This window comes from Annulohypoxylon truncatum, assembly GCF_022578515.1.
Source record: "Annulohypoxylon truncatum strain CBS 140777 unplaced genomic scaffold F4807scaffold_21, whole genome shotgun sequence".
Taxonomy (NCBI): Eukaryota; Fungi; Ascomycota; class Sordariomycetes; order Xylariales; family Hypoxylaceae; genus Annulohypoxylon; species Annulohypoxylon truncatum.
In genome coordinates this window covers 481,494-506,532 of record NW_025953807.1, presented here as the reverse complement: position 1 = coordinate 506,532, position 25,039 = coordinate 481,494, and the positions used below count along the sequence as shown (strand labels likewise).

The 25,039-nt window shown below is 48.6% G+C and overlaps 8 protein-coding genes across 8 annotated transcripts; 3 read left to right on the top strand and 5 right to left on the bottom strand.

Annotated features, from left to right (window-relative positions):
• Positions 1–608: 608 nt before the first annotated feature.
• Positions 609–2,209, bottom strand: F4807DRAFT_144984 (uncharacterized protein). Its single transcript, XM_047993146.1, has one exon. It carries the CDS (start codon positions 2,030–2,032, stop codon positions 770–772), a length of 1,263 nt encoding a protein of 420 aa, XP_047853182.1. The 5' UTR covers positions 2,033–2,209; the 3' UTR covers positions 609–769.
• A 753-nt stretch (positions 2,210–2,962) lies between these two features.
• Positions 2,963–4,059, top strand: F4807DRAFT_144987 (S-adenosyl-L-methionine-dependent methyltransferase). Its single transcript, XM_047993147.1, has 3 exons — positions 2,963–3,352; positions 3,409–3,675; positions 3,770–4,059. Exons 1-3 carry the CDS (start codon positions 3,152–3,154, stop codon positions 3,947–3,949), a joined length of 648 nt encoding a protein of 215 aa, XP_047853181.1. The 5' UTR covers positions 2,963–3,151; the 3' UTR covers positions 3,950–4,059.
• Positions 4,060–4,164: 105 nt separating this feature from the next.
• Positions 4,165–5,726, bottom strand: F4807DRAFT_145011 (UROD/MetE-like protein). Its single transcript, XM_047993148.1, has 2 exons — positions 4,956–5,726; positions 4,165–4,895 (listed from the first exon to the last, which is right to left on the bottom strand). Exons 1-2 carry the CDS (start codon positions 5,593–5,595, stop codon positions 4,327–4,329), a joined length of 1,209 nt encoding a protein of 402 aa, XP_047853180.1. The 5' UTR covers positions 5,596–5,726; the 3' UTR covers positions 4,165–4,326.
• A 1,149-nt stretch (positions 5,727–6,875) lies between these two features.
• Positions 6,876–9,161, bottom strand: F4807DRAFT_461595 (uncharacterized protein; the record flags this gene model as incomplete). The annotated part of the gene is made up of 1 exon (XM_048001704.1): positions 6,876–9,161. The coding sequence occupies one exon, from the start codon at positions 9,159–9,161 to the stop codon at positions 6,876–6,878; it is 2,286 nt and encodes a 761-aa protein (XP_047853179.1).
• A 4,309-nt stretch (positions 9,162–13,470) lies between these two features.
• F4807DRAFT_144952 (S-adenosyl-L-methionine-dependent methyltransferase) lies at positions 13,471–16,154 on the bottom strand. Its single transcript, XM_047993145.1, has 3 exons — positions 15,975–16,154; positions 15,864–15,905; positions 13,471–15,752 (listed from the first exon to the last, which is right to left on the bottom strand). The coding sequence occupies exon 3, from the start codon at positions 15,740–15,742 to the stop codon at positions 13,481–13,483; it is 2,262 nt and encodes a 753-aa protein (XP_047853178.1). The 5' UTR covers positions 15,743–15,752; positions 15,864–15,905; positions 15,975–16,154; the 3' UTR covers positions 13,471–13,480.
• A 1,069-nt stretch (positions 16,155–17,223) lies between these two features.
• On the top strand, positions 17,224–20,100 carry F4807DRAFT_144868 (uncharacterized protein). The gene is made up of 7 exons (XM_047993143.1): positions 17,224–17,514; positions 17,598–17,684; positions 17,749–18,081; positions 18,164–18,437; positions 18,489–18,658; positions 18,718–18,944; positions 18,996–20,100. The coding sequence occupies exons 1-7, from the start codon at positions 17,330–17,332 to the stop codon at positions 19,754–19,756; spliced, it is 2,037 nt and encodes a 678-aa protein (XP_047853177.1). The 5' UTR covers positions 17,224–17,329; the 3' UTR covers positions 19,757–20,100.
• Positions 20,101–22,508: 2,408 nt separating this feature from the next.
• On the top strand, positions 22,509–23,728 carry F4807DRAFT_144864 (PRTase-like protein). The gene is made up of 3 exons (XM_047993142.1): positions 22,509–22,741; positions 22,902–23,345; positions 23,418–23,728. The coding sequence occupies exons 1-3, from the start codon at positions 22,709–22,711 to the stop codon at positions 23,598–23,600; spliced, it is 660 nt and encodes a 219-aa protein (XP_047853176.1). The 5' UTR covers positions 22,509–22,708; the 3' UTR covers positions 23,601–23,728.
• On the bottom strand, positions 23,658–24,885 carry F4807DRAFT_144873 (oxidoreductase-like protein). Its single transcript, XM_047993144.1, has one exon. The coding sequence runs from the start codon at positions 24,754–24,756 to the stop codon at positions 23,857–23,859; it is 900 nt and encodes a 299-aa protein (XP_047853175.1). The 5' UTR covers positions 24,757–24,885; the 3' UTR covers positions 23,658–23,856.
• Positions 24,886–25,039: the final 154 nt, after the last annotated feature.

Sequence of the window (25,039 nt, the reverse complement as noted above, 5' to 3'; positions counted from 1 at the left end):
TCTTCTGGGTCGCTAAAAGCGCGTCGGCAGTCTGTCGTTCCAGACGCTGTTCGTCAGTCAATTCGGCTATGTCCCTAATGGTCCTGTCACTCCCGGACTCACTTCCAACGTCTTGTGCGGTTACCGGAATTCGACCTTTTTCGGCATTTTTCTGATTAAGGGTAGGATAAATTGGTTGATCATAGAATGAAAGCTGTTCTTCACTCATATATATCTCCGAGCGCGTCGGTCCATCTTCCCAGACGCAGACATCATCTTCTAAACTATCCTCAGACAAACAATAGGCTTGAGCAAGATATGGTCTGACGTTGTAGACATAGTTTCCTTCGCTGTAGTCCCTAGCCATTTCGTGTGAAGTTCTCCTGTGAGATTTGATTGGAATTTTATGAGAACAGATGTTTCAAAGGTTCAAAGTGGCTAAGATTTCGGATCATGCGTGTCCAGGGGTTAAGCCGATATATCAAGTTCCTCTACTAAGTCGCGCTCTTTGTTCATGGCCAAATCCTGAATATCGTTTCAGCTCTGAATCTATACAATGCTATCCAAAGAAAGAGAACTCACTTTGTTGATTTCTCCTAGTTCTTCAACAATGATCGAAGCACCGATGACGTCACTTCATCCTCGTCCATCTAGCGGACAAGTCGCGATACATAATAGCATTGATATTGCAATGTAAATAACTGTATGCTTACTTTTCCCAGCCTTTTAATAAACCCGCTGTTCCACTGTGTCCCTAGGTAGATAGCTAATGAAGAACTTAGTGATTCTCTTATGATAATCCGATAATCCAACCATCGCCTTCGGGCGCTCCTGATGGATCACAGCCACCCCATAATACCACACTCCGACCATCAGCTGTCACATCGTAACCGAATGAACTTCGTGGTCCGGGATGCACCTTGCCTTCGTGTTGCTGGAGATCGCCGGGTGGCTGCACCTCGACCTCTGCCCAACTAAAGCCACCGGTGTCAACACCCAATTTCGAACGGATCTGGTCCTTGATCTTAGCAGGTCTGATCGCATCCATCACACTAGATCTCCGTCTGACTTTCGAGTCGCCAGATGGGAGTTGGAACGTCCACAAATCGCTCCATAGGGAGACATCGCCGTGCTCTGTGCTGCTTGTACGATTCCCAAAGAAATAGAGAAGATACTTTCGGCCGTAGCCAGTCGTGACGGGTATCAACCCACCGTTTGATCTCTGGCGAGGCCCAGGCGTTAGGGGGTTGGTAGGGAAGGAAATGGTCTTCCACGCCGGCGGATTCTCGGCATATAGATCAATGTCCAAATGATGGACCTCGCTACTGAGGTCATCGGAGCTGGAGATTCCATATACCGTATCCCCTACAATGGCAGCACTCGATATGACAGTGGGAGCATGTGGTAATTGATTCCAGGTCTTAGCAGAGGAGTTGAAATGCCAAACGTCTGCCAGCGGTCCACCCGCAGAATCAGTTCCGCCAATTAGGATGAGATTTCCTTCATGCGCAAATAAGTTTGCGTTGCTTCGTGGAGGAGGCACCCTTTCCGGATGAGCAACATTCTCTACGGTTTCCCAATAGAAGTTCTCGGTATCATACAGCCAGATCCTACCGCCCTCATCCAGAACGTTGCCGGTTTCGTCACAACCTCCATATATAGCAATATGCTTATTCACAGCACAAGCTGAATGGTTAGTTCGCGGCCAAGGTACCAGACCATCTTGTTCAGCGGCGATGGCTGGGAGCATCTGATACTCAGGGGTAGAAGTGCTTGCATTCGGCAATGCTAAAGAATGGATGTCGTTGGTAACAAGTACGCCGTGGCTAGTTTTGCCCCCAAAGATGTAAGCTTTGTCATCGAGAATGGTGAGCGTATGATGAGATCTAATTAGCGAAGACTTCGAGGTATCGTCTGACGAAGAACCCATCTGCGTAAAGGTAGCCTTCAAAGGCATAGTTGCTTTTGTCACGGCATGACCGGCTACTCCGGCGTAGACGCCGGTAGAGATGACCTCCTCAGCCGCCACTGCACCTGCAGCGATTTCTGCCATTGTCTTCTCTTCTTTCTTCTGGACTTCTCGGATCTCTGAAGTTGGTATGTGCTAGGACCTGTCTTGATTTACTGCGATGGCCACCTAGAACACCTTGGTAGTTGAGTGAGCGAAAAGAAAGTTGAAGTCATGTCGTAAAGTTAAGCAAGAGACGTTTGTAGATGATGACGTATTATCGATCATCTGTATATCGCCCAATACTTAAATACATAGTACCTACAGGTGAGTAGTGACGCAATATTCAAACCATAATTGCCTATTATGGAAATTCGCCCAAAGTATCTAAGTATTTGCCTGATCTGGGCTAGTTCCACAGGATTTGATTAAAGAAACGTCTGAATACCTTCAACATTCATGATTGGAATTTTCGTGAGAAGTGACTACAGCCATCGGGGTATGATAATGCGGTGTTTGGGAAACGCGAGATCTGATCTGGCAGTTCTGGGTAGAGAAGATGTATGGGAATTCTCACTGCCGACTAAAATCCCAGTTGTAGTCTTCATCATAACCCCTGGGGTCGGCCGGGCAAGTACCTGGGTAAGTCATTAATGATCGTCGGGTACTTGGTCATTACATAGATACATATTCCATGTACCGGTAGCATGGCAATTCCGGTACCTGCATTAGCGACGTCTCAAGGGACGGAAAGCTGCAGCTCCAGTGAAGTGTGAGTCGCATTCTCACGCGGTAGATGGCGATCATATCGGAAAAGGGATACCAAGGTACCCAGGTAGGTAGCATTTACCAGTCTTATATCTGATCTCCAACAATTCAAATCTTGACGCTACCTGGGAAGCTAGTTCAGTTCCAAGATTAGACTGATGAGCTTGTAGATATTCCTCGTTGTGACCCTTTCGCGATTCCGAAAATGGTAGATCGAAATGATAGAGGAGAGAGAGAGTAGGAGGGAAAGGCGTAATTCAGATGATTTAAGTGATAAGGCACCTCTTATCTCTTATCGAGCACGGAACAACATTCCGCCTCTAATTTTCGCGTCGATGTTTTGTAAGGCGCCATCACGTGACTCCCACACGCCTTGAATATTACAACCATCAACCTACCTACACGGAGAATCATAGAGAAAGTCAACCAAGGGCGCCAGATATTGCTGGAAACCTCATGGGTTCTTCTGATGAGAATGAGCGTCTAGCGCATCCCGAGTTTTGGGATCAGCGTTACGCTCAAGCTAACGGCGACCAACCAACTCACGAGTGGTTCCGAACATTCGGCGACCTTGACTCATTTTTTAACCAGAGACTCTTTAAAACCCGGAGTCCAGACGCAAATCCGAAAATATTGCATCTAGGATCCGGAGATAGTGTACGCTCAGCCTAATAGGCATGGACTTATGTGAAATAGTCTGACATGGTTGACAGGATGTGCCAGCGGGGCTTTATGAAAGGGGCTACAAGAATCAGCTCTGTCTTGACTTTTCGACAATCGTTGTCGATCTCATGTCCAAAAAGCACTCCAATATGGAAGGCATCGAATGGAAGCATGCTGATGTTCGCCATATGGACAATCTACCTGAAAATTCCATAGACGTTGCCTTCGATAAAGGGACGTTAGATGCTATGATTCATGGTAGTCCGTGGAGCCCTCCTGACGATGTGAAGGATAATACCAGCCAATACATTCGTGAGGTAATTTACCCTCATTAAAACTGGCCTTCTCATGCTATTCCAACCACCATCTCCTTATTCCAAACTACTAAGGGACGCTATTAACAAAATATAGGTGGACCGAGTACTGAAGGACAACGGCGTATTCCTTTACGTAACATACCGACAGCCACACTTCGTAAGACCTCTTCTGAATTGTGAGGGAACTAATTGGGATATCGAGATGGATATCCTCGGCGATGGTGCGAGCTCTTTTGCTTACCATGGATTCGTCTTGAAGAAGATCATACATTGAACATCCACGGCGCCACGAGTCCCTTGAGTCTTGACATCGCATCGAATCGCTCATGCGCAAGGACAGTCTTACAGACCGCTAAGCTGTACCGATAGCATAAGAAGCGTTTGCTAAATTTGCCCAATACTAATTCCTAAAAATCTGTTCTGTTTATTCTCGCTAATGTCCCGAATAAAAGAGAGCCGGTTATAGTTGCCCTAGAAGTTGATTCTCTTCAGGTATGTTCATTGAATCCATCCGTCCTAACCCCTGCCGCCGCCCTTATTTTAGCCGTGAAACCCATTTTTGGACTGTTGAAGTAACCAAGTATGCGCCGCTAAGCCTTTTCCAATGTTATTTACCGCCGTCGACCCAGAATTCGAATGTCATGTATATATCTAAGGCTCGCCCCAGATTTCATCGGCAATTTGCCTCACTAGCGATAGCTTCTTCTTCTCGTCCTCCACCGTCAGAGGGTATCCGCTCTCATGAGTACTGAAACCACACTGAGGGCTGATGCAAATCCTCTTCAGCGCTTCTTCGCGAGATTGGCCGCTTCCTGCCGCAACAAATTCTGCCGCCTTGTAGATACGCTCCTTCGTGGTCTCCTTATCCTCTAGCTGCGGCACTTTTGTGCTGATGACACCAACAACGACGTTCTTATTCTTAGGCAGGTACTTAAGGGGTTCGAAGCCTCCCGCGCGCTCAGTATCGTATTCGAGGTAGAAGGTGTTGACGTCCAACTCCTCGAAGAGCTTCTTAGCGATGATATCGTAGGCTCCGGTAGCAAAGTGCCTGCCTCCTATGAAGTTCCCTCTGCATAGGTGGATTCCCGAGTGGAAGTCAGCCGGTAAACCGCGGATCGAGTCGTTATATAGCTTGATGTAGGCATCTAGGAGATCCTCCCACGTCCCGATATTGTCCTTATCTTCCTCCCATCCTTTTCGGAAGTCCTGAGAGCAGAAGTCTGTCTCTGTTGTTAGGTACAAGTCGTGATACTAGCCATGTCTGGGCAAAATAGACTTACAAGCCATTCCCGGGTCATCGAATTGGACATTCCGTAGCCCGGCCTTATACAGGTGCTGTAATTCGGCATTATAGACCTTGGCTACGTCTGCAAAGTATTCGGCGTCATTGGCATAGGCCTCTTTAGTGTACGCGCGCCCTTGCTTGTACCTCATGTGGAACCACGATGGCGCAATCATAGTGAGTTTGATGTTACCCCATTCACTCTCAGGAACAAAGGCCTGAACAGCCCGGAGTTCGTTCAAGTTAGAGACAGACTTGCTAGGATCGTGCGATAGCTTGCTCCCAGCAATGACCGATTCTCCAGGGAAAACCTTCCTGTCCTGCTCGATCAAACTCACGACATCGGGATGGTACAACCGAAACATGCTAGCCTCGGCATCTTGTAGGCCGATAGTGCCCACGATCTCATCCCAGAAGAGACCCCAGAATCGCGTTCGATTATACTCGCCTGAGTTAACACCTTTAAGCCCCAACTCTTGTTGCAGCTTAACAACTTCACCAATTGCTTTCTTCTCGACAGCAGGTAGTCCAGCTTCCTCTGCTGAGATGCCCTTATCCCGGATAGCGGCACGAACTTCAAGTAGTTCGGCAGGCCTCAATAAAGAGCCCAATTGCTCGGCGCGGAACGGAGGTGCCATCTTCAATTGGTAAGGGTATGAGCCTCGGCGAAATTTTTTCACCCCAGCTCCTCACTTGAATTTTCCGTTGGTCCTTGGTGTGTTACGTAAAGCAGCAAAATAGGGGCAAGGCAGCCTTTCTTTTCATAAGGCGACGGTAACACAACTCGGTGTCTACGATAGCAAAGCACACAGAAGGAAGATATATCCCTTTTTATATAGAGCTAAATGGGAGGCTAGAAATCTCCATTGATAAGCTAGTCCTTCGGTCATGACCTACATCCTAGGCAATCACAAGCTTAAGAATCCTGCTAATGGTCTCTAGCGGTTGGTTCAGTGCGGGGGCAGATGGTGAGATGCTGTGGCCCATCATGTAGCGTACGCGCGAGGGCGAAAGGAGCTGACAACCGAATCGGGAATACTCAGGGTATGTGAGTATGGGAATAAACTCGGGGTTATCAAAGGCCCACATAAGTTCCAACATTTACATGAGACTGCGTCTAGGAGCAGGATGGTCTGCGCGTAAAATTGATCCACAATAGTTGTGGAAATGTTAAGATAAGTCGAGGTTTTCGACGTCGAACAAAGCTTTGCAAGATACAACTGTAATACTAGGACACTGGAGAGAGTTAATCTACTTTTCGTGGGGGTTTGAATAGATAATTGGAGTTTTAGAAAAATAATTGCGTTTTTGGCTCGAGTGAATAGAATATAAATACTGAATTCACGTTATTTTTCAAGATGCATGCCATTCGTAGTGAATAGGTAAACATCATTGCATTCAACAATGTACCAATCCTTACAGTTCGAATCGTACAACTAGTTGCGACTAAATGCTTGTAGGCAGTCCTGTTGAAACTGAATGCAATGGTGATAGTAACTTATATCATCTCATAGCTAGACGCAAGCTCATGACAACCCTTATACCGCAAATTCGTGACCAAAAGGTGGGAACTCTGGTCAATATCACTACACCCCCGTAATCAATTAAGGGCGAACAAACGTTTAAAGAGAATGAGGACAATGAAAGACAACCACAATTCCCAAGGCAAGGACATTCACGGGACAGAAGACAGTAATTATATAGGCACTTGGAAAATCAATTGAGCAACGACCAAGATCTTTAAATTTACAAGCTGTCATGAACATAAATGGTATATACCCAAGCTATGATAACACGCCTTCGCTTGCTTGTCAATGAAACATTACAGATTATAAGACCTCCAATCCATGCTAACATGCAAATCTCCTCTTCAACACATCACTTAAATCACCAAATATCCTCCTACTTCACTCCTCGCTTATAGGAGAGCAACGACGGCACCGATGACGGCGAACAGACCAGCGCTTCCGAGCTTGGCAGCACCGGCGGTAGCGATGGGGGTCTCGCCAGCAGGGTAGCTGGGAGTGCTGGGGTAGCTGGCGCTAGCGCTGGGCTGGCGGGTAGCTAGGGTCGTGCACGGGGTGCTGGTCGGGTAAGGAGGGATCACGGTAGGGTAGGCCGGGGCGGTGGTGCCGGCGGCGGGAACGCTACCGGTGGGACCGACGGGGACACCACCAGCGGGGTAGCTAGGGACAGAGCCAACGGGAGAGCTGGCGCTGGCGCTAGAGACGGGAACGCTGGACGAGGGAACACCGCCAACGGGGTAGCCAGGCGCAGAGCTGACAGGCGAGCTGGCGCTAGCAGCGGGGACGCTGGAGGAAGGAACACCACTGGCAGGGTAGCTGGCAGTGGCGCTGCTGCTGCTCACGGCCGCGGTCTCAGAGGTGGCCGGGACCGAAGGAGCAGGGGCAGTGGGGTAGCCACCAGCGGGGGTGGTGCTGGCAACGGGGAGGCTGGCAGAAGAGGACTCAGCGACCGGGACGCTAGCGGAAGGGTAGCCACCAGCAGGGACGGGGGCAGACTCGCTAGCAGAGGGGGTCTCGCCGGTAGGGTAACCACCGGCAGGGGCCTCGGGGTAGCTCATGGTGTCACGGGCAGGCACAACGGGGTACGAGCCGGAGGGCTTGGCAGCGGGAGTGCTGACGACGGCCGGGGTGCTGACAGAGGCGCTGCTAGCGGGCAGAGTGGCGGAAGAGCTGACAGCAGGAGTGGTGCTGACGGCGGGCTTACCACCGGTGGGGTAAGGAGCGGTGGGGACGTTGCTGGGAGGAGTGAATGTCGAGACACCAGAGCAAGGGGTCAGGGTAACGGACTCCTTGGAGACGGTGGTGGCGATGGCAGGCTTGGTGTGGGTGGCCTTAGGAGGAGCAGTAATGGGGGCGGTCATGGTGGCAGGGCAGACAGTCGTGTAGACAGTGGTCTGGACCAGGGTAGCCGTGGTGGCGTAGCCAGCAGGGCAGTTGGGCACGGAGGCAGCGCACTGAGTGACGGTGAAAGTCTGGGTGTTGGTCACGGTCGAGGTGGTGGAAGCACCGCCGCTGGGAGCCGGGGTAGTGACGGCAGCAGTGCCAGAGGTAACGGCAGGGACGGTCTGGGATGGGTAGCCAGCGCCAGAGCCGGAGCCGGAACCGGAGCCAGGCACAGAAGCGGGGAGAGACGCAGAGCCGGAGGGGAGAGAGCCAGGGAGGCTACCAGTAGGGACGCCACCAGCAGGGACGGAAGCGGTGATAGCCGGGATCGAGGCAGTGTACGAGGGCTGCTGGCAGATGGTAGTCGTGGGGTAGCTCAGGAGAGCGGTGGACAGAGTCGGGGCAAGGTGGAGCGAGAGGAGGTCCTCAACGTCGACATTGAGCTCGACGGCGGCACCGATGTTGAGACCGTACGACTCCTTGGAGAGAGGGCACGAGGGGGTGGCGCAGAAGAAACCGACGTACTCGAGCAAGTTGGCGAAGACGGCAACCTCGAGACCAGCACCGATCTCAGGGAGGTCTAGGATGGGGACAACGTCATCAACGTCGACCTCGGCAGCGACGCCGAGCTCAACACGGAGACGAAGGTCAGCCAACAGCTTGGTGCAACCAATGCGGACTTCCACGGGCAAGACCTGGACGGAGAGGCCAGAGAAGGCAGCGTCCAAGATCTTTCCAGCCAAGATGTCAGTCGAGATGTGGGCTTCGTCAGCAAGCTTCACGTCAATACCGGCGGACAGGTCAATGGCGGTCTCGACACCGAGGACGAGATCGAGGGAGATCAAGGCGTCAACCTTGAGACCAGGGAGGTTGAGGGAGATCGGGTTGGGGGGAGTGAACAAGTTCACCGCGATGACAGCGGCGGCACCGATCTCGATGTCCAAGTCAAGCTTGGCCTCGATGTCAGTCAAGGTCAAGTCGAGAGCAGGGACGACGTTGTCGAGGTTGATGCTGGCGTTGATGTTACCCTTGGTGTAGCAGGTGTCACAGACGATGGCAACCTCTACATCAGCAGCAGCGCCCACGACGGGGGGGACTGCGACGTTGGCCAAAACACCGGCAGCGAGGGTTGTGCCACTCAGGTCAATGCCGAGGTCGACATTGGCGGAGATGGGCTGGCTGAGGTCCTTGGGAAGGTCCAGGTTAAGGAGATCTCGGTCGGAGACCGGCGCAGAGGCGCTGGCGAGCGAGGCCGCCATGGCCACGGCCGCGGAGCCGTGGGTTGAAAAACGCATTTTGTATCTAGGGAAGCGCAGAAACGGCAAACACTAAAGAGTGGACTGGAATAATAGTATTCCAAAAAGAGAGCGTGAAGATGCCGGAGAGCACAAACGAATGACTGTCTTGGGCCGAAGCTTGATGGGAGTGAGGAAAGAAAGGAAAACCGATGGTAAGGACGGCACCGGCTGTCTTTTCTATTCCTTCGATCGAAATTACCATCACTTCACCGACCCAGGGGACCTCAAGGGGAGCTCATGGCTACCCGGCCACCCGTGATTAGCCATGACAGTCCCCATTCGTAGCCTTCTTGCCCCGGCGACTAGGCGGTCAGGTTCTGTCGACCTAATTCAGATCGTCAATTAAGGCAGAGGTTCACGGCCTAGCCAATAATTCGTCAGCATCAAACTCCCTGAAAGAGTGGTCCGAGAGCCCAGTTAGCCGTCCCACTGGCGAGGCTCTCCTCGTGCCTCTGAACATCGTCGAACGTCTCCCTGTGGAGCCGCCAAGGGAAACAAGACTAATCGACAGGGGCTTTCTTCCTCAGGCACCCTGCAATGTTCGTTAGGATGTGGGGTTGAACAGAGACGCACAGGCTCCATCGAAGAGCCAGGGGCATTGGTGAGCAGTGAGGGAAAAGGGGGCTGAGGACTGCCGAACGGGAATTAGGAAATAGCCTCTACGCTTGTCTAGAAACGTCGACCAGTCATATTAACGACCCAATTGAATAGTAAAAAATCAATAATCGATATCTTATTTTACGAGTTCTTTTCCGTATGAATGCTATTACAAAGTTTTAGGTATCATTATTGGCAATGGAAATAACAACTTCAGCTTCAACACCATATTCTGTCTGTTTGTTCATAGCTATTACCCACCTACATCACCTACATAGCAGTCCCCGACCTACCCAGCCAGCCACGTTAGGGCCGGCATAGTAAATCAGTTTTATTACCCATTTAAGCTACTTGAGATGACCCGTTTTGCCCCTTCACTGCCGAATTTTCGGCAACTTCGCATGACGTTTATTTACACCTCTCCCCGGCTTCTGTGACATCGACGAGCTTAAAAGGCTAAACCCTTCTGTACTTCTATCCGCCGCTAGAATTAGCTGCTGTGGATGTACCTGTCGTGTTTGATCATAGTAGCAATAGGAGTGGCTGACGGGCGTTTTAAAATAGTGATCGGCACTATGTAGCTTGGCAGGGACCAGGGCTCTCCATGTTGGGCTGGCACTTTTCAGGGGCCTGCGCTGTGGCAGACCAGCTAAGTCAGCGGGGTGACATGTCATTGTCTCCATCACAACCAATTCTCGTTGGTTAAGGGGTAAAATACTCCGATGCCTTCCACCAAATAGCCCTATTTCCGGAGGTCGACCCGTAAGAATCGCGTCTCGCGTCACATCATTAACAGTCTGACAGCTCGCAGCACTGTTACGCTGACGGCTGTAATGCTGCGTATGCTTCAATAAATTTGAGTCTGGACTCTAAATCCTTTACGTTGTATATTTTGTAGGGTGACCTCTGGACGGGAATCCTATCGAGATCTCATAGATCTCTGGTAGACATCCGCAACATAAGCTGGGAACGATACACTTCGTAGGTAAGAAAGCGAACCTGCTTCGAAGCTGTTTGGGTATGTCCACTAGATCACGATGAGAAACACCCATGATGTTTTAAATTACTAATCTATCAAACGACTGATAATCTTCTGTTTCGTCAGTTCGTCTCATGTTGGTGCCAATTTTTTGTATTGTAATTTTCTAGAATAATTTCTTATGCCTTTCCTGCCAGGGTTTATTATTTCCCATCTCTAATGCTATTACGCTATTACTCACATACCCAGTTAATGGGCCTATGAATTGTGGTTTATTATTTGTCAATTCGGTTTCAAGCTTTCGGTGGTTCCATCCCAACTGCAAAGAGCAAGCCAGTGAATCGGCTTGCATAATCACAGCATCTACTAATAATTTACCTCGTTATTACCTACCTGGTAATATCTCCGATGACTGCAATTTGATCGAAGACGGCCTTACTTCCTCAAGGATTTCGCGCGGCATGTCAGCTGCAGCATCTCGAACAGCTGCATGTGGAAATTACACAGCTATGCTTCGCTCCGGCCTACCTCAATCCAAAAATATCAGATCTAACTTCTCTGACAACCCTGTAGCTTGAGGCCAATGCCAGCACGTCTCTCAAGGAAGCGAGATCAATAGTTCTTTCACGGTTCTTTCACTGTGTAAGCGTCTCGCATACTGAGAAAGGTTTCCATCAGTATGGCACAGCTCAAGCCATTATGTCCGTGTCCGTCACGACATTCAGTGGTCTAGACCCGCCAACAGCCGGGTATTTAGTAAATTTTACACGTTGTGTCTCAGATGTGACATTCCGTGGACAGCCGCATGCGACCCTTTCTCCAGATCGTAAACGTGAAATGAACCCTGCCTCTTAATATACTCATCTTTTCTGACAGGTAGACATTTCTCATTGTTGATAGTCATTAGATACTATTTTTGCCATCCCTTAATACTCCTTCATCTTAATACACGCATAACAGAGGCAAAACTGCGCGACGAGTGCCAGGCTTGCCGGAGACACCCGATGTCTGTGCTTCGGTACCAGTCTAGCCTTAACAGTTAAGCATCCAGAACTATTTTAGCCTTCCAAATGTCTCGGAAGAACCAGAAAACAAAAACTGGGCGACCCATTCAACTTACTGAGTCTATTGAAAAGAGAAGCTTATAATCAAGGCCGAATATAGACTTAGCCAGTTAGCTTGCGACAATGCGGTGTGTTATCTTCGTCTTTGTTGAGCAGCGGTCTAAAATGACATTCAACGTGTCGATGGCGGGTTTCTTTGAGTCGCTACGTCGCTTCACCCGTAAGTAGTAGGGCTGTCAGAGGCGAATTCGACTTAGCGTGTTGGCGCTACTGCACCTAGCACTTCACGGCTACTTCCACAGTGGATGCTGGCGTCCGCGTATTGCAGCCGTGTATCACAGCTAGTTTAATTTGTCTCCTCTTTGGGTCTTGCAGGAGGTAGTATTGCTAAATTCGAATATCCTATCTCCATTATGAGTTGTAGACACTTACTATGTATATTCGAATGAGAAGCTAGAGAGGATACGTCAATTTCGCCGACTTCACATGAGTTTATTCTGTACAGATGATCTTCAACTATGATGACAATAGAAAGTCAACTTTGGTCACAACGTGGACGCATCGACCTCTCTATGCGGATCTATCAAAATATGACATATCGGTTATTAGTTGCTTTACATAGGTATGAAATATCAGTTGTGATGAGTATTATGATGGTTACCTACTGGGCTTGAGCTTAATTACCTAACCCTTTAACTCGAAGCCATTCAGTTTTCGATTCTGCTTACGAAGCAGCTGCAGCCCGTGTATCTGACGGGGTCTACCTAGTCCTCATACATGTTCGCACAGTGGATAGCTTACCACAACAAAGCAATGTGTGTGGACTGCTTAGAGAACTAGGTACGTACGTATACGGTTCTCAGTTAGGATGCTAGCTGCGTAAGCTGAAGACCAGCCCCATAGAGTTGTTGGCTCTTAAGTATTCGTAAAATAAAATAAAATAAACAAAAAAGCACTACCTATTGGGGATATCATCAATGTATGTAAGGTAGCAAGCAAGCTTTTGTTAATATAGTTACTATATGTGCGTTCCATCCAATATAGGAAGCTCTTCTTTCTGTGTGAATGTACGGCTTACGGCCTCGGGTTCGAGTTGAGTAGGTAATACTCCTTTCACGATCCCTCCGTCTAAAAGGGTCAGGGGTACCGATTAATACACACTTTTAATCTTATAGTTCCTATGTGCCTTCATGTTATAGTTCAGCGTACCTAGATTTGGATATGATTGGGTTGTTTTGTCTAGGGATGTCTAGCCCTGCATGACAATGCCAGGAGAAATTGAGACAAAATTTTCATCATGCAGAAGCCTCGAAATTACATCACCTTTCGATCTTAAGATATATTTTTGTTATTAAGAGAATCGATCTTTATGGTTAGATCCCTCCTAGGGATGTGATCATGTCGTAAGACCTCAAATATGCACACATTACATTCTAATCCATGACCTGCTCATGCAAGTTGGAACCACAAAGCTATTGTGCTATCAGTTGCTCTAGGATTACATGTGTTACGTCTCGGTATAGCCATGCTAGAGTATGCTTAAATCAAGTTTCCCGTGTTCTACCCAGCACTCCTATTTTGATGAGCATTCCCCGGGAATGGTCTTGGCTGATATCCCTTATCCAAACCCAAAATTATCCTCACGAAGCTGAATAGAACAGAAAGACCCGTCAACTCTAGTCAAGTTCAATGGGAGTATCGGGATCGCCTCCCTTTGTCTGAGTTACGTCGATACAAGCACTTGGGCTAAGGACATCTTGGCTCATTGCGTCGATTTCCATACCGTCCTCTGACTCTGAGTTGATAGTCAGGATACTAGCTTGTTGAGCTAACTTCCGCCCTCCCAGAAACTCCACCTCACTTAAGCTTGAGTGCCTCTCGACTCCTCGTTCGCCAAGATATTGAACATCGTCATCATTTTCGGAATCACGATAAGCTGTATCAGAGTCACTCTTGAATTCTTCATCCTCGGATCCCGAAAGCTCACCGTCGTTAGCATGTACGTGGTCTTTCTGCTCCAGCCACCTTCGGAGGTGCTTGTAGAGCTGCTTGACCACAAGGGGCGGGAATGCGTTTCCTATCTGTCTCTTCTGCGAAGGTTTTTGAAAGTTATAGTCTGGAGGAAAGCCTTGTAATACTGCGTATTCCCGAAGCGTGAAGTCTCTCAGGCCAGCGTAGTGGTAGTTGCCTACACCACCACTACATGTTATAGTGCGAAGGAGAGGTATATTGGGATCCCATCGTGGTCTTAGTACGCGCTTCATTTTATTTGGACTGTGAAGCTCGTCGTCCCATCTCGCACTGGGAGGAATTGTCCGAAGCGTCTGCTGAACTGTCCTGTACGGCTTTGTTCCGTCTCCCTCTACTGGCCCTTCTGAATGTGTCGCGACCGGAAAAGGGGGTAACTCTTCCCCTATGCAAGCACCTATCATGATGAGACGGTTTCGCTGCGACGGTGCTCCCCAAGTTAGCAAGTTGACCACCTTCCAGCGAATAGAATAGTCGTGTTTTGTGAACCCATGAATTAAAGAGTTGAAGTAGAATTCGAATCTGGGATGTAGGATGCCGAAGGTCTGCTCTACAGTAAATATCCGTGGGCGTAGAATCTTGATTAGCTCGTGGCAGGCAAATAAGATAGCAATGTTTGCGTCGTCGTTGACACCAGGAGTCGTGTGAGCTGGAGACCAATATTGGCACGGCGGAGAGAGATGAAGCACGTCGATACGATAACTAGAATGCCTCATCTCGATGATGAAGTCATACATATCTTGTTGGCGTAAGTCTGCTTCCGGGTACATGATTCGATATGTGTTGCATGCCCCCTGCGCATTATCAACACTTAGCATGATACGCATTCCAGCTTTCTTAGCGCCACAAGATGCTCCTCCAGCACCGCAGAACATATCTGCGAAAGTGTATTGTTGACCGGGCTTCCTCGGGACCCAACCATCACCTTCTGTATCATCTTGGCTTTCGGAGTCGTCGACATTCACCATCAACCTTGAGCTCTCTGGTTCGTCCGGGATGTAGGAACCGCCACGAACTTTTCCACCTCTCCAGGCGTTCATCAAGCAGGAATTAGAAGCACGATACCTTTCTTTGGGCACTTCCTCGGAGATAACGCGCGCTATAGCAAACTCATTAGGCGGCTTCTTGTTGCAGCGCTTAGCGGCATCTCCCCATGTGTATCTAACCTTCCATCGACATATGAGAACCCCTCTATCTTCGATGTCCTGAGTACTGCTGTAAATCTTGTTGGGGAAGCGGTGGTCCGGGAAGGGCTTGTTGGTGGTGAGACAGACTCGAGGTTTGATGATCATATGCAAAGGAATCTCGATAGCAGCCTGCTCTTCATGAGGTCTGAGATCGTCCCCATCGATCTCGAGGACCATGGCAACCTCGTTACGAAGTCGCGGCAACCGTCCTCGTAGATTCCTCGTACGAGTAAGTGGGAGTCCTCGAAGTATAACACCGGCTTCCGTATGAATGATTAGTTGAATGAGCAAGAATGAAGCACAATGAAGATGTGGAATTGGGACCATTTCGATCGCGCCTCCAGGCTTAAGCTCCATGTCATTGTAAGTGAAGCTGTCTAGCCACCTGTTTGGGAGGGCTATAGAAGTGTTTCGTTTCGGCGGGCTGGTCACCTTGCGTGGTCTTCGTCGCACACTCTCCGTGGTTAGATCGATGACTTCAATGACCTTGGCAACCTCGGGCTCCAACTTTTCCTCAAAAGCTAGTTCTACTCGATCGATTTCCTCTCCTTGCTCTTCAGTGAGATCAATAGTAGGGCGCTTAGATTGTTTGGATGCTTCGTTAAATCGGCGTTCAAATTCTGCTTGATCTTCGTTGCCACACTGTTCCTCCCCCTCCCATTCATTCCCAACGACTGATGCCCGGGGGGCATCAAGAGATACTTCAACTACTGAAGAAGCCATGTTTGAGTTCCTGATCACGATAGAATATGTTAGTGAGATAACGGAAGAGAGAAAGTGAGTGGCTGAGTAAGTGGGCAAGAGGAAGAGGGAAGAACGAAAAGAAAAAAGGCTAGTCTCTTACTGCTAGATAAATCATTTGACGATTTAGAGTATAAGAGGAGGGCTGAGTATCGACGTGTCAGTGATATGAATGTGCACTGGCTTATGACTATGATAGGAGACGAAAGCGCACCATTGGTAAGACAAAATAGAGTGAAATTATAAGCTGTTATAATTTTCCATAACAAGGATGTCATAACATCAGAAGTTATGATGTTATTCCTTTGATTATATTTGAATGGAACATAATATATGAAATATTACTGGTGTAGGGGAAGGTAGAAGTCTGGATACCTATTTAGTGATAGCAGGCGTTGAAAGAGTTAGGATGAACTTCCTAGGAGATACCAGAAAGGCTTAGAGAATAAGCCCGTTCCTAGTGGAAAGTGATTAAAGACAGAAGAAGTAATCCAAGAATTTGTTTGTCGAATATACGTAACCAAGAGAATCAGTGTGACGCGATGGTCATCAAAACTGCAAACATAAAGGAGCTAGATGGAAATGTATGTGTCTTATCACTATTAGAAATATGCAGCCAAAGAACAAGAATACTTTACTGACAGTTACCTAGTAGATGATATACTTGGGTGAGTATTTAGTATGAGGATGATTCACCCGCCAGTATCAAGAGGGAATAAGGATTAAAGCCAAAGCCGACAATGATAAAGAAGGTCTGGATGTAAGAAAAGTCAAAGCTAGCAGCACAACTCGTTTTGAGATTAGGTACATCATAAAGAGCATAAGAGTTCAGTTGCTTATGTGAATTAACTTGCTGTCGATAATCAAGAGATACAGTCTCACCCAGCCGTGAAGAATTGTGAGTTTGGTGGGAAGGAAACTCGAGAAAAAGCAATTGCTAACACCCTGGTTCAACTCTAGGCAACAATGCGCATATCCACGGTCATAACTGCACTTGTTACCTGTCTAAATGACCATGCTTAGTCCTTGTGAAATATTCACGTTCCAATAATAGGGATATGTAAGTGCGTTCAACATCAGAGAATGCATTTTTTCTTAAGCTCAATGTCCAAACTTTTTGAAATGCCTCTTCAACAGCGATCATGATTTGTTGAACACTTACGACGCTTTAGACAGAGTGCAAGGCAAGAGTCAAAAAAAGGAGTGACCCCTGAGTGGGTACTGGGATGCAAATTCTTTATGATACCATAAAATTTAACATCAAACCTATACTTGTTTAAACAATGCCATTATACAAGCGGACTATAGTAGAATAGATTGCTAGAGAAGGTGCTTGCAGCTCCGCCGGTAGCCGACGGACATCCCCGCTCGGAGCGAACCGGAGTGTGGGTCCTTCAACTAGGGATTACAGTGCCGTAGCAGGCAGGTACCTGAGGGTCCGTGACTGCCCTAAGTCAACTTTATCCGCTGCCACCGATATCCGACGGCGACGATGTCTCGGCTTCATACTCCTCGTCCAATGTGACGCAAATAAGTCGTTATCCGTAATGCACGGTGCCTTGTTCAAGCATGTCCACAGCTCCACAAGGACCTTCTCGGTCCTCGAAACGCCGCGGTGGAGAAGAGAACGGTATCGGAAAACCGCCCCAGAAACGGCGCCGACGAGCATTCTCCTGCCTGTCATGCCAAAAGTTGAAGTGCAGATGCGAGTATGACACTGGCGCGCAGGGTTGTCACCGTTGTCAAACATTGAGGTTAGCAGAGCAGTGTGCATGGCGATCTGGATTGTGGTTCATATAAACATGAGGGGCATGAACTAATGTATATCTTCATGAAGAATCGAATGCTCTCTCCGCGGAGAATATGCGGTGTCACCGTCTAACTCTACCCCTGCCGAGCAACTTAATTCTAACGTCGAAGAAAGGTATTCGTGAAATTCTTAACCTAAAGGCGTATATGACCATGCGATAAGCTAATGAATTGGCCAGGCTTCAACGTTATGAAGATGAACTACGTGAGATCAAGTCCATGATTAAAGTCCTAGTACCGGGTGCTCAACCACGCAATGGTCGAACGCAGGCCGTCAGGGATTCTACTTACAATGGCAATGAATCTGTGCCACACACGGAGCAGCGGAATCCTAGCCCTGAATTTCTCTCGGCCCCTGCAGATAAGGGGGCCCAAACTGCGCCGGTCGTCGTGCTAAGGTCGATATCACAGCAAATAACGAGAGGATGTAGAAGGTTATTAGGTCACATCAATATTGACCTTGTGCAGCTCCAGCTGCTTGACGAACAGACAGCAACTGAGCTGCTCCAACTGTAAGTTCGAAGCCTTAGCCCCTTAGACCCGGAGTATCAAGAATCTTCGGATCTGTGATATATTTGCTGACTTGGCGTTAAGCTTCTTTCGTTACCAAGGTCATAACCTCCTTGTCTGCGGCGTCGAGGATCTGCTTGCAAGTAACGAGACCCGTACAGTATCTGACTTTTTGCGCAGTGTCTGTTGTCTGATTGGCGTCGTATATCGTGACGATATATGCGGAACACCAATACACAGGCAGGTCTACGAACAAGTTCGCGTCACTCTTGGTCAAGCTCTCCTGACCAGTCCATTGAATCTCGAGGAGATCAATGCCGTGCTGCTCATGAGTAATAATGCGAATAGCCCAAGTAGTGTGAGTAATGGCGATATCTATGCTTAGACGTCCAAAGCTGATTAAGGATAGAACGGGGCTGAATATGTCGATAGTTGGCTGTTGACCGGCTACTGTGCTGGGCAAGCAATGCTCAGCATCAGCTTCTCGAAGATAATCAACAACATCAAGGAGGGGACGATGACCGCCGAGGACCAGAGAGCTATTCACCTGTGGTCTAAGATCTGCCTCCACCATCTTCAGTAAGTCTAGGCATTTTGGTCTTCCCTTTTGGCGACTAATATATCCGGTTATATTGTAGTTGGGCTGCGACAACAGGGAGACCATCGATCATACCGACCCAATACATCGACCAGTGCAATATTCTTCTTAGTTTCTATCAAGCCACCATGCAGGATGGGATGCTTGTCGCCGAAATATTTTTATACTCAACATTGCATCAAAAGCTCGCTCACCAATCATATCTCGGGGACGGTGGTGAGTGCAAAGAGTTTCTGGCGTGGAAAGAAAAATGGAACCATCTGTTAGGTAAGTCGCAAACAGGAATATGTCAATAAGCGCGTCTTCTAAGCGGAATAGGTCTTTCGACATCATCGATGTTGCGTATTGGGTACCATGCTGCCTGTCTTATTTTGGCCGTGAGATCTTTAGAAGAAGTGGGACAGGGGTTACGGCCTCGCGAATTTCTCTCAGGAGCAGATGGCGACGACGAAAGCGACGGCGAAAATCATACCCCAAGACATCCGAGACGAACCAAAGAGAACGACGGTGACATTTTGCGAGCTAATGCGTGCAAGTATGCCATGATCGTCCTACAAACTTTCCTAGAAATGCCGTCTTTTCTCATGGACGCCGTCCCAACTTGCCTCTGCCTTTGCATTGGTTATTGCGCGTTACTTCTCGCACACCACGACGAAGCGCAATCGAAGGTCTCGGATCAAATCAGCCTTGACCTGATCACCCGGATCGATCAATGGATTAAGACCTCGCCAGGTAAAGCGTGGTCTTACAAATACGGCACGCTTGCCAAGCACAAGATAGAGTCGCGAATGAACGGTGGCTCAACCTCAACAGGTTCTGGTCAACCATCAATGAGGACACATGTTGAGGATCAGAGAGTTTGCCAGGATAAATCTAGCGTACCGGTTGAGCTTGATGGTCATAGCACTCGCAAACCCACCCATGAGACCGTGGGGTACCACACGAATGAGGCGTTTGGATCAAATGTTCAGCAACTCGAATCTGAGTCTATATTCCAATCGTTTGACATGTCTGATAACGCGATATTTCCTAGCATGGAAGATTTCTTTGGTGGTGGCTTTTTGGATTTCGTGGGGTGAAGTTCAAGTTGTACTTCAAGCATTTCTTAAACCCAACGTGTGCATTTTTACCCCTGAGGGCCGTTACCTTGGTGAAAAGCCAATTTGAAGCCAGAAGTCCCACAAGCAAATGAGACAACGAGTCATTAAGATAAATAAACCCCTTGACCTAGAGCCTAAGGTCCTAAGACAGCTTGATGAAGTTTTCTGTACAGATACTCGTTTGATGTCAATCGCTCGAATTTCCACTATCTAAATAATGACTTCCCTTGCCATGAAGCGCTGCAAAAGTTAAGTATTTGCAGCACCAACAGCTACAACGCTAAGATAGAGGAATAATCCAAAATGCTGAGAATCCATGCCTTTTCGATCAACCAGGTAGATGCCTACATGACTCCAAAGATAATTACGCCGATTACGCGATTACCAGCTGCGCGTTTTTCGCAGCGGTTCTTCACGTTCCTCATCACTTGATACTGCCCCATCAGATGCAGTATAACCACGGCCGCTAGTCAATCCGTAAGTCCGGTGACGCGTATTGTAGTTATATTTCCTGATTGCCTTTTCAAACACATATAATTTCTTCGCAAATTGAAGATGCCTTTCTTCGAAAGGAGATGTCCACTCTCGGTCATCTAAAAGTTCTAGGCATGCTGGATCATAGAGCACCCTCCGTTCGACAGCGAAGAGCACGGAGAAGATATCGCGCTACAATACCTGGACGATGACGCCTGTCCCATACTGCCGTATGAGCTCGCTTGCTCTGGAAGCTATTTCGCATCGCTCGATAAACTCATATTGCCACAGCTTCCTTATACCTCTTAACTTTATGGCAAAGCGGAGTGGCATCTTTATTCCGTACGAGTTTAGAAGCTGCTCGTTTGGCGGTCTTTGCCTCGACTTGACGATCGGGATTCTTTCATCGCCGATAACCCAGTATCCCCATAACCAGGCAAAATCGATGGTCTGTGGAGAGCTAACCGTTTCTGGCTGTTCTGGAGGCAACCGCGCCTTGAGAGGTATATGTAGCATGCCCTGACTTTTAACTGTTTGAATCATCTCGCAGTGTCTTAAAGCTCTCTTTGTGAAGAGTTTGACACCAAAGGGGGTGCCATATTGCGGCGCATATGGTAGCAGGTCTAAGATGTGCTGATCAAGGTGTGCTGGTCGATTGGAGGCGAGTTGGGCTGCGATGTATTCGCGAGGTGCGTATCTTGCGGCCTTTTCTTCTTGGGTCTCTGCTTTTCCATCGTCTCGCATCCCAGGATCATACTACTGCTCGTTTGGGACTACCCAACCATCAGTCCTTTGCGGATCTTCGAAAATAAATTTGCTTCGAAACTCCTTTTCCTGCGAAAGTTGTTCCATGCTGAATGAGTGTTAAAAGAAGGAAATAAGACTATATTCGTATACAATGTTTGAAACGTGAAATTTCTGTGTGTCTAGGTATTGAAATGAATGTGCAGATATCGAGCTAGGATGGCAAGTTTGGCAATAGGGAATAGGATGATACCTAGTATTAATAGCTGGTAGATGAGAGTCATCCAAGGTTCGACTTTTAAAAAGAAACCTCGGTCTTTTAAGTTTAACTAACTACCTAGGTACCTACCACTGAATGCTCTTGGAGACTTGAGAGGTATCGTCGCGCTTTCTTCGTACTTGCTAGGAAGGGAGCCCCCCATTCATATTTATCTAAAAAGACAATATATGTAATATCCGGGCTGCGGTAGTTATCATGGCTTCACCTATTAGATAATATCGGCGCTGCGACTTAAAGCCAACCATTATCGATATTTACCACGACGTGAAGCACAACTGAGAGTCATGACTTACATACGTATCCCCTATATAACTGCGAAGATACGATCTAGATAGCGGACAGGTATAAAGCGAATGTTTGCGCAATGAACTCGGAGTCTCGCCTCCTTCGGTGGCACTACATGGCCGTACTCCATATCCTTACACGGAAGTCGTGAAACGGCGAATTAACAACCGAACCCGTTAACATAATAGGTTACCGGTAATGCTTAAGGCCGGAAAATATGATTGGTGAAGCCTAAGGACGCGAAATGTTGTCACCGAAAGTCATGAATATTCTAAGCTTGTGTAGGTGTTGACGGTGCTTGAATTTCATTTGTTGGAGGCGGGGACGAAACTCGCTATTATCACCTTCGGGGTTCTCCACAACGTCGTTCCTAGTAGCCAAGATATATCAGGAATGCATAGTTTGGAGACTAGACGGATCACACACCCCGTCTATTGACCGGCCCTATTCCAGTTATACTATTTATCGTGTAAGTAGTATCTCTCTTCGTAGACGGAAAATTCTAAGGTTATTGTCTTCAAAAAAGAACGTCAGAACAACTCTCGGAATAATTATATTAAAACATAGGTACGTTGACGTTGTGGGAATGTATGTGCAAATAAAATCCATCTCGTTAAAAATCCAAAAAGAGGTAGGGGTCAAAGTTTATAGGATAGCGGAGATGGCCGTCGAATTTAGAGTGTCGGTAACTAAACTGCAGTGTGACGGTGCAGATTTGTTTGGGTTCACCAGGTTTAGCTGGCAATGACTTGCCTAATTCGTCGCTACAAGTAGCTTGACGCGCCTGCAAACGCAGGAAAGCCGCAGGAAGTGCAGGAAGTCTCCCTAAATTGCACTCACTGGGCAATGAACCCCTCGAAGCCCCACGTAGAAAAAAAGCCCTCTAAACTTTGCCCCACTAAAAGTTTCTTTCCCTACTCTGGAAGCTGTAACTCGCTCTAACTCGAAACTTTCTCCCTCTAGTCCTTTCCTCTTCTCTAAAACATCCAGCTTAATAAATCCTTCTTCTCTAACTTCTATATCCTCGTTTGTTATCGACTTCCTCGTCATCGCCAAACCGATTCTTCCGACCTGCGTATCACGCGAACATAAAATCGCAGAATCATCGAAACTCCCCCCACTATCAAAGAACTACTACAGTAGCGAAGATGGTGGAGAAGGTCTACGTCACTTACAACGATGTAAGCAGATCTTGATCTTTGCTCGTCTACCCGTTACTACCTCACAACTACCCCACGGTGCCGTTTGCTTCTTACAAGTCGGCGCAAACCGAGCCGCGGCTCCGAAAGAGGTTAAGTGTGCTGTCGTAGTTGATTTTCTGACCAACTTGGTTATCAACAGGTCCATAAGCTCTGTCAGGAGGCTGCTCCCAAGATCCTGGCCCAGTTCAAGCCCCAACTCATAATCGCCATCGGCGGTGGCGGCTACGTGCCAGCTCGAATTCTGCGCTCCTTCCTCAAGCAGCCCGGTAGCCCGAATATCCCTATCCAAGCCATTGGTCTCTCTTTGTATGAGCAGCTACCCGTGACCGACAATGCGAATGCTGGCACTGGTGTTGTAGACCAGATCGGAACCAAGGTTACCCGAACGCAGTGGCTGGATCTGAGCAGCCTTGGCGAGATGCAGAACTTGGTAGGAAAGCGCATTCTGATCGTAGACGAGGTCGACGACACCCGAACAACGCTGGAATATGCTGTCAAGGAGCTAGAGAAGGACGTCGAAGAAGCGCGACAAAAGCTAGGCACTAATACCGAGAAGACCGAGTTCAGCATTTTCGTCTTGCACGTAAGTAGAGCTGATCCTTAAGAGAACGCTGGGAGATCTGTCAGGGTCGCGATGTGCTGACAGAGTCTGTAGAACAAGGACAAGAAGAAGAAGGGCGTGCTGCCTTCCAACATGATGGAGGAATCGCGATACTTGGCGGCGCGAACGATAGGCGACGAATGGATATGTTATCCATGGGAGGCGACTGATATCGACGCGCACGACGAGTTGGCAAAGAAGCAACTGAATGGTAATGGCGCTGTTAAGGCGCAGTGAGTACGTAGACAGAAATGCGGCTAAGGTCTTTCCATTTCGGGTAGGTGGCAGGTAGGATAGACATGGCGTGTTGATAGACAACATAAGGGCATGCTCGATACGCATCGAGATAGTAATGGCCCAGGCCGAACACCAAAAAGAATAACGAAGTATCGGAACAAATTCCACATCAAGTCAAACTCGCGTGCGACCAGAGGGTTTGGTGGATTGTTCTATTTCTCGACACAAGGGTATATATGATGTAGCCATCTTTTCTCTAAGCGCCGAAAGTCCCTTCCTTGATGTGTTTTTCCTTTAATTTCTTTTCCTGCTTCATAAACTCCCGAATACCCACCGGGACGTTCTTGTATAGGTCGTCATCCCAGAGGTCCTTTGCGATTTTGGGCTGATCGGCCATCTTCAAATCCGTCTGCCAGTTCGTTTCGCTGCCACCACCATCGTCATCCATAGACACTGCACCAGCCGGGCCAGCCCGGTCTGGTATGCGCTGTTCCGTGCCCTGAACCGTTTCCGCAACTTTTCCTGGAGTACGAGCCTTTTGCGACCGCTGAGCCTGCAGCGCTGCTTCAGCCCTCGCGGACGCGGCGACCCACTCCTCCATATCGTCCCGGAAGCGGTCCCAGACGCAGTTCACGCACCCGCTCATGCAGCAGTTGTCGGGCTCTTCTGGCCGCGGGGGGACTAACACGCCGGCTATTAGCGTACTGCGGTTCCGGATGGCGGCGAGGCGCTCGGCTCGCTCGGCGGGGCCGACGAGTCGCGAGCCAAAGATTATACGTGCCTTTTCCTGAGCTGTGGCCGGCTTCGCGGATGTTTGAGGTCCGGATGGCGACGACGCGGCGGCGGCGGCGGCGGCTTTTTTGTCGGCGTTCTCCTTGGGTTTCTGCGCGGGCGCCTTCTTGACGGTCGTCCGCGGCGACTTGGGCGACGATGTGGGGGGCTCCTCGGGCTTGACCTCGGGGATCGGCTGCGGCTTGTTGAGGATGGCTTCGTAGTAGGGGCCGAGCGGCGCTGCTTGGCCGGGGGTGGAGGCTTCGCCGAGGGTGCCTCCGGGGAGTCGTGCGCCGCTCGAGTAGAAGGCGCGAGGGGTTTGGGATTGGCGGGTGAGCGAGCCAAGCCTAGAGGCTCTTATTAAGGGTTTCGCGTTGAGCGGCATTATGGGGATTATGTTGCGCTGCGGAGCGCGGTATAAGGTAGCTTAGGTGGAGGTTGAAATTAGAGAATCAATGTTGGACGATAGGGACAATTGCGTAAATGGGAAGAAATGAAAAGTAACGTATGTTTTTCCCCTAGGAAATCCGGCTAGTGCTCGGGGCTTTCACGTCATCGGCAAGTAAGAAAATTGGGGCGAGGGGCGCTGGACTTCATCACGTGCTATATATTGTATACTTAAATACATAGGTACTTGACATGCATGGATGTCGCGGGCGGGATTCAGC